Consider the following 8307-nt stretch of genomic DNA (forward strand, 5'->3'; position numbering starts at 1 on the left):
TGACAGTTAACTGTCTTGTTAAACCAAAAGTTGAAATGTGTGTCGGTTCATTGATTCAATGAGAGCTGACAACCTTAAATCCTCAGATTATTTACAAGGTCTGTGATTCATCTATCATTTTGCCTTATTTGAACTCTTATGGATTCTCTGAGTTTACTCAGCCCTTACCTGTTCAGTTACAAAGGGAGAAACTTTACGGTGCAGGAGGGGTTGAAGCCAAAAGACCTTGATGCTCTGCAGCATGTGGATGTCCGGCCTAGTGATATCTATATGGTCACTTACCCAAAATCAGGTAAGTAAAAATCTGTATTTTAGTGCATAGTATATTGCTGGATTATAATTATGATTACTGATGACTTTGGAGCTCATTTTGCAAAATGTATACTTTTAACAACTGGTACTTAAAGTGGACCTATCATGCTATATTTGAAAAATATATTGTAGGGCCATACCTATATAAAACATGTCTGTGAATTTTTTTTTTCAAAATACCAAACAGATCACCCATTGTAGCCACGCCTCATACTGCTCAAACCCCTCTTTTGCAGCCCTGTTAGAGAAACGCAGATTTTGCGTCCTTAGCTTGAAAAAAATAAATAAGAGGAGGCGGAGCTAATGCCTGATCAGAATTATACCGGAGATAAAGTTAAATTCGGTTGTGATAAAACGCCATCCTGTTTAAGGCGAGACACGGCAGGCAAAAACATCGTTTTTCCTGCACTGGTCAATTTTGAGATTTTGTGCTATTTTGATTCCATTACATGTTTTCTTTCAGGCTTTTGGAAGGAAAACGTACAAAATACACATTTAAGTGTTTATTTTACTATAGTTTGTCTATTTGCGTCTGTAGATTTCTCCTAAATTCACCAAAAGTTAGCATTCTAACGTAACATAAAGTACCGCGACCGCTGTTTGCACCATGTCATCAGAGGTATCGTTGGAAAGCTCCCTCTCTCCTGCACAATCTCATCGGATCCAAATATGGTCATTTCCTTTGTATCAGCAACCAATCGTGAAAGTGCAAAGGGGTCTTAAACCAAGAAACGAAATCTCATTGGCTGGTGTCAATTTCTGACAACGTGATTCGTTCAGATGCGTCACGTGGTGTGCTAAAGCACTTCCTGGTTAGCTTTCCGCTAGAAATTTTAATCTGAAAATGGCAAAATAACGGCGAAAAAAACGTTAACAGAGAAGACTACAACAATTGCCACTTGCACAAAGCAAGGTTATACAAAAAACAAATGACCCCGAACATGAAATACCTTCACGGAGTGCATCGATGCGCAAGCTATCATCCAGATAACAGGAGGGTTTAGCTAGCGTCACACTGCAATCTTTAAAGGTCGTTTTCTCAAAATGAGTTTTTTCTCCTACTCTGAGTTCGAAATTTCCACTTCAGTAGCAGTTACATACACCAAACCTTCCAGTTATATTCCTATCAATATTATGAAGGCTTTTACAGAAGGGTTTGGTCATATATAATTCATAGCCTGAATTATATAACATTTTATACCTAAAAACATGGTGAAAATTGATATTTTAGGGCTGTTGACAGTATTTTCTGATTTATGGAGTGATACAAAGAGATATCCAAAATCCCTTCTGTAAAAGCCTTAGATACTAATATGACTACAAAATGAAACAATAATTTTGATCCTGGCTTTATCCAAAGTTTAGATTTCGATTCCTGAAATGTGTTAAAATATGCGCATATTTCACGAGATAATAGTCATTTGCATATTTAAACATGCTATTTCAGAAAACTTGTAATACAAAACACATTTGCCTTATTGTAAGTAATTAACTGGAGACATTTCTAGCTGATATCTTTAAGTTAAAAATATTACCCTATTCACCTGGGGTGTCTCGCCTTAAACCACATCAAGGATTATTTCTGAAATAGTGTGGAGCTCAAATGCTTTTTCTCTTGCAGGTTTAGCAAGGTGCAAGGTGAGTTCTTTTTTTATTTCCTGCTTTTTAAACACATGTGCTCTCCAGTAAAGGTTAGCTCTGAGTGTTAGTGAGGCTTGCTAATGTAAACAAAGACGTCCAAAACACGTCAGGCATTGTTTCTGATAGCAACTTTCTGTGGTCCGCCGACGTCACCACGGATGGACACGTCAGTTCGGATGGAAATCTGTATCCGCTCGTTATACACCCGTTTTTAAAAGATTTGGGTACGGAGGAAAAGAGAGAGGGTTTTATTTTCTGACGCTGCGTGAGTTCCCCGACGCACCAGGGACACATATTTATGTATAAAAGACATCACAAAGTACATTTTGCATGATAGGTCCCCTTTAAATGTTTAACATTGAATATTGAACTGTGTGCCTCCCTGTTGGGAAATGTCAAGTTTTAGGTTTTAAGTTATTTTTTTAAAGACTTGGGCTAAAGCCTTTATGGTATTTTGAGGGTTTTATGACAAACTGTTCAGAGCATGGATGCAGGGCCGGCCCTAGACATTTTGGTGCCCTAGGCGAGATTATGATTTGGTGCCCCCCGCCCCTCCAAGAAATAGAGGACAGTGAAGGAAGACAGTGAGGAGGACTGCACTTATTAACACCACACTTCGTGTGGGGTGAGTACCAAACACTGTCTCCTGGTACTCATCTGAGTCACTCACTAAAAAAGTGATGTGCACCCCTGATTATACACAACAACCAGCATTACGGGTTGTCCAACTTGCAAGGAAGGGCTAATTAAGTCATCATAAAAGTGTATCACCTCTAGCGACTTCAGGAACCATAAGTCGCTGAGAGGCTGAGGTTGGGCCTTGTTGCCTCTGTCTGACGCACTTTGAAAAATGATTTGCTGAGATTTAATGATAACGGTTGTCTTATATCACATGTACAAGCATATGGTCTGTATAATCCAGTTATCAAAAGTTGCGTTAAACAAAAAAAAACAGCAACCCTCTCACCCTCTCCTCCACACACACCTAACGAACAGGTGATTATATTTACTATGAGTGCCGCCCAATTATTTATTGTCACCAAAATGACACAGCACGCATCTCAAAACGTGAAGTTTGTTTACACGCAAGCGTGTATTTCAACATATAAAGCACTAACTTTTCAAATCTCTGTAAAGGCACAATATGGATGCAGCAGATTCTTGTCAAGATCACGGATGCTGTATATCCTCATCAGGAAGAAGATGCCACTAATAGGTTGCGCTTTCCCTGGCTGGAGGGACGTGTCGTGGACAGCTTTCAGGGAGAAAGGCCAGATCCCCGTCTTTGCCGCACACACCTTCCCCCTGATATGCTGCCCATTGGAGTGAAGGCAAAAAGAGTCAAGGTAAAAAGGGAAGAACTTACTAAACTGTCTTTGCTTCTGTTATTTCAGGCCAGAAATTGACTTTATATAGCTCCCCTTATGTACACAGATAATATATTGTTAACTGTGTGGTTCTAACACAAGACACAACCAAGCAAGCTGAACAAACATGCATCCATTTTAGTGAAGTCACTACAGGCAAAACTATATTTGTTTAATTGTTGATGTGTAGTATTTTGCATCTATAACTTGTCTTATCTTTAGCCTTATGATAGGAAATCATAGAAAATCCACATTTGGAGGTATATTATGCAAGGCTTTTTCTATTTGTGTAGATTTCTCATAAATTCTCCAAACGTATGCATTCGTGCTTCATTTGCATTGCGTTTTAAAAATAACAATTCAGGAAACTTATGAAAAAGAAAGTGTCTGAAATATGTTATAATAGATTAATGTAGATTTCTATAAGCAAACATAAGTTGTATTCTCTTTAAGAAAAACATTTCCAAAGACGGTCTCAGTTTTCTCAGTTTTCTTGCATTCAGTAAGTAAAGGCAAAATGAGATACTGCAGCACTAAACACTTACGGATATTACGTTTGATTAAATAATGTTCTGCTTTTAGGTTGTGTATGTGATGAGGAACCCCAAAGATGTCCTGGTGTCCCTCTATCACTTTTCTCACAGTTGGAAGATGTTGGAAACACCAAAGAGCTTTGAGGCTTTCTTTCAGGACTTCATGGATGGCAAAGGTAGGTGAAGGTGTTATTTGTATAGTATATTTATTATTTTTTAAATACAAACATTTGATAAAAAGACAAATACTGCAGTTATGTGTCTAAATCTCTCCTGTTTTTCATTGTGTAACAGCTTTTATGGGATCCTGGTTTGATCATGTGAGAGAATATCAGAATGAAAAAGACAAGATGGACGTACATTATGTCAAGTATGAAGACATGTTGAAGGTTGGTGATCATGTTTTTATATATATATATTTTGTTTGACTTCTTCCACGATGACAAGCTTGTTGATTATAGAAAAAAAGTTAATTTTCAATGTTTAACTAGCAACAAACGTGTCGCGTCCTCTCATTCTACTTCCCTTATTTGGCATTTGAAACCAGTATACAAGCAGATATATATATATATGATGTTAACTATAATTCTCTATAATGTAGTAGTAAAAATAAATAACATGCTTTCCTTTACATGTGGAATTGACAGGACCTCAGAGGGGAAGTTGTGAAGCTTTGTGATTTTCTGGGAAAAGATTTGACTGATGAAGCCATCGATCATGTTGTGGAGATGTCCACGTTCCAAAACATGAAGACAAACCCCAAAGCAAACTACAAGGACTTGGTTGAAAAAGAACGCTACAGCAGCCCAACCATGCGCAAAGGTTTGTTTCCAGCTTGTTTGGTAGAATGGTAGATTATTATTATTTTAAATTACATATCGCTTTATGCTTGATGTTTCTTTAACCCTCCTATTGTCTTCGTTTCCCCCCCTTACTTTGGTGTTCGCGGTCAAATTTGACCGGTCCTGTTTTAACTGCTATTACATTAACACGAAAACCATTAATCATCACCAAATTTCATTTAACACCCTTTCAAACTGTAAATATTGTATCAGACTACTGGTATACATGAAAAACTGCAGTAAATATACAAAGAATAGACACTGAACATGTATTGCGTGTGCCAGGTGTGATCCATGTGGGGGGATGGGCACATAAGAGCGGGAAATGTGTCAAATTGTTGTGTGCGTGTGTGTGTGTGTGTGTGTGTGTGTGTGTGTGTGTGTGTGTGTGTGTGTGTGTGTGTGTGTGTGTGTGGTGTGTGTGTGTGTGTGTGTGTGTGTGTGTGTGTGTGTGTGTGTGTGTGTGTGTGATGGGCACATAAGGGGGGGGACACATCTAGTGTGTGTGTGTGTGGGTGTTTGTGTGTGTGTTTTATCTGATAAATCCGGGAACACCATGGGTGTTACAAAGTTGACTAAATCATCCAAAATCCAATGAAAGTGGTGATCAGCAATTTCATATGTTCAAATGTCTACTGTGAAGGATATCATAAAGCCTTAATGCAATCGAATGTAAAACAAAAAAGTTATGATTAATGAAAGTAGTAAATCGGTCAGATTTGACCCGAAGACCACAGGTGGGTTAAAGTATTTGTGTGTTTGTTTGTGACAGGTGCGGCAGGCGACTGGAAGAACTTCTTCACAGTGGCTCAGAATGAGTATTTTGACCGAGTGTTCGAAGAGAAGATGAGCGACCTTCCTCTGAGCTTCACCTGGGAGATCAAACAGTAGCTCCATTATCATTCAGGGTTGATGATAGTCAGGGAAATGCAATTTTCAGATGGCGTTTAAAGAAGCAATCTGGTGTTATTCTATATCCCTCTTGCTGCCAACAATATGTTTATGTGTCCCTGTCTGCTCTGACTTTGGCACCAAGTCTGTTGTGTTCTGGAGCAAATGTAAAACGTTATGAATGGATCACAAATCACAAAGAGTCTACAGCCATTGTATGTAAGATTGATGTTTAATAGGTATCATTTTTACCATCTTCACCATATTAGTTCAGCTAATTACATTGTCAAAACCCACAATGTATCCATCCAATCCATGTTGAGAAAACTACACATTTCAACTACATGGTGCTGCCGTAGGAAAAACAAGGAGTGCTCCAAAATAATTGTTTTTCTTTGGAACTGCGATTCTCATACAAATGTTCAGGGAAATAAAGATTAAAAAAAAGAAATTGTGGATGATACTGTTGTTTACAAAGTCAGTCAACCATGTAAGATGTTCAAAGTTAAATGATAGAGTAAGAGTAAGAGTCCACTTTCAATACTATGACTTTTTTTTTAACATACTATATTATTTATTTTTGTAATAAGTTTTTGAGACACTATACTATGACTTTCTTCATGATATTTTAAAAACCTACTATACTACAATACTTATTTTTATACTATGACATTTTTGATGATATTTATGACTGGTAATAAGTATCTTAGCAGGTGATTAGAGGTACGAACGAAGTACAAAAATTAATTGAGAAACAATTGCTCTTTTCAAAATACGATACTATGCCTTTTCTTTTACATACTCAACATACTTTTTGGCTTTTTAAATAGTTTTTGATAAACTATATGACTTGTGACTTATGACTTGACTGTGACTTTTTACAGGTTATTTGACATATCTTACATATAGTTACTTCGGCATCACTTTGAAACGTGTATTACAATTAAATCACGGTCAATATGTTTCATTTTGTTGTCGAGTTTCACCGCAGCTGTCAGTGTTTACTCCTGTCATTCAAACAAGACGTGCTGGAGAGGGGGCGGATCGATCAGGCTAAACTAACCTGTAGCTGCTCCGTCCACACTCACAACAGCGTCATACAGACATAAATAAAGCAGCGACTGTATTCGCCATGACATAGACAGTCTGTGGTTTGTACTTGTTTAACTTTTGTCCAGTTTCTGAACAGATATGAGGAGCTGTGAGCTCTGAGTGTGTGCTAACAGCTAACGGTTGATGTGTTGGGACATGTTGCGCTCGGGTGCTGACCAATCACGAAGCGTCATTTCTTGACTGGCAGCAAAAACAACCAATCACAGCAGTGCTTCTCTGGCTGGCTCTGTCCAATCACAAACAAGAAGTGTTCTCCCTAAAGGAATACCCTTTCCGTCCAATGTGAAATGCTGTGGTGTTTTCTGAAATGGTGTAGCGTTTTCTGAAATGCTGTTGTGTTTTCTGAAATGCTGTTGTGTTTTCTGAAATGCTGTAGTGTTTTCTGAAATGCTGTAGTGTTTTCTGAAATGCTGTGGTGTTTTCTGAAATGCTGTGGTGTTTTCTGAAATGCTGTAGTGTTTTCTGAAATGCTGTAGTGTTTTCTGAAATGCTGTAGTGTTTTCTGAAATGCTGTAGTGTTTTCTGAAATGCTGTAGTGTTTTCTGAAATGCTGTGGTGTTTTCTGAAATGCTGTAGTGTTTTCTGAAATGCTGTTGTGTTTTCTGAAATGCTGTTGTGTTTTCTGAAATGCTGTTGTGTTTTCTGAAATGCTGTGGTGTTTTCTGAAATGCTGTAGTGTTTTCTGAAATGCTGTGGTGTCTTGCACTTCCGGGCCACCGTACAATTGAATGTAAAACAAAAAAGTTATGATTGATGAAAATATTAAATCGGTCAGATTTGACCCGAAGACCACAGGAGGGTTAAAGTGTTTGTGTGTTTGTTTGTGACAGGTGCGGCAGGCGACTGGAAGAACTTCTTCACAGTGGCTCAGAATGAGTATTTTGACCGAGTGTTCGAAGAGAAGATGAGCGACCTTCCTCTGAGCTTCACCTGGGAGATCAAACAGTAGCTCCATTATCATTCAAAAATGGCTCTTACATGGGGGTTTAAAAGAAAAAAGGTCCAGTGTTATTCTATATTCTGTTGCCAACAATATGTTTATCTTTTCAGTTACGTAATCATCAAATAGTTATGAAACATTTCACCCTAAACTACAGATATAAAATAAATTTGGATTACATATTTACATATTTGATTCTACATCCCTGGATTCACACATGGGTAAAAACATTTCCTAGATTACGTAGAGATTATTATGATTTCAGAGATGAGGAAACATTTTAGGGTACAATAATATTGTTTACAAAGTCAATCAACCATGGATCGTATGTTGTAGCAATTTTATTCTATCAATAAATAAAAATGAGAAGTACAAAACGTCAGGATTCAGCTAGGTCAATTACACAGGGATATTTTACATGTAGTTGGCAATCAAAACATAATTACAAATATTACATACTTTGAGCACCATTGAGTAATATTTGTGTTAGTTGTTAGTAATAGAAAGGCTAATTTACATAAACTGTTGGCATTAAAGGTCCCCTATTATACTATTTTTCATCAATACATTATAGGTCTCAGATATATACAAAATATGTCTCTGAAGTGTTTGGCACCAAATACCAAACAGGTCATTGCAGCATCCCATAATCCCCTCTGTTTCAGCCC

At 37.6% G+C, this 8307-nt stretch overlaps 1 protein-coding gene across 1 annotated transcript; it reads left to right on the forward strand.

The window, feature by feature from the left end:
- The first annotated feature begins 60 nt into the window (after positions 1 to 60).
- Positions 61 to 5986, forward strand: LOC117487029 (amine sulfotransferase-like). The gene is made up of 6 exons (XM_034135689.1): positions 61 to 292; positions 3091 to 3299; positions 3903 to 4029; positions 4148 to 4242; positions 4501 to 4675; positions 5468 to 5986. The coding sequence occupies exons 1-6, from the start codon at positions 139 to 141 to the stop codon at positions 5584 to 5586; spliced, it is 879 nt and encodes a 292-aa protein (XP_033991580.1). The 5' UTR covers positions 61 to 138; the 3' UTR covers positions 5587 to 5986.
- The last annotated feature ends 2321 nt before the right edge of the window (positions 5987 to 8307 follow it).

Source organism: Trematomus bernacchii, unplaced genomic scaffold (assembly GCF_902827165.1).
Source record: "Trematomus bernacchii unplaced genomic scaffold, fTreBer1.1, whole genome shotgun sequence".
NCBI classification, from domain to species: domain Eukaryota; kingdom Metazoa; phylum Chordata; class Actinopteri; order Perciformes; family Nototheniidae; genus Trematomus; species Trematomus bernacchii.

What these genes read in the sequence shown, in the direction of transcription:
- LOC117487029 (XM_034135689.1), top strand. Translation starts at nt 139, where the DNA reads ATGGATTCTCTGAGTTTACTCAGCCCTTACCTGTTCAGTTACAAAGGG. An exon ending in TGAAGGCAAAAAGAGTCAAG is followed by an intron (nt 3,300 to 3,902) that starts GTAAAAAGGGAA and finishes TTCTGCTTTTAG; the next exon opens with GTTGTGTATGTGATGAGGAA. An exon ending in CAGCCCAACCATGCGCAAAG is followed by an intron (nt 4,676 to 5,467) that starts GTTTGTTTCCAG and finishes TGTTTGTGACAG; the next exon opens with GTGCGGCAGGCGACTGGAAG.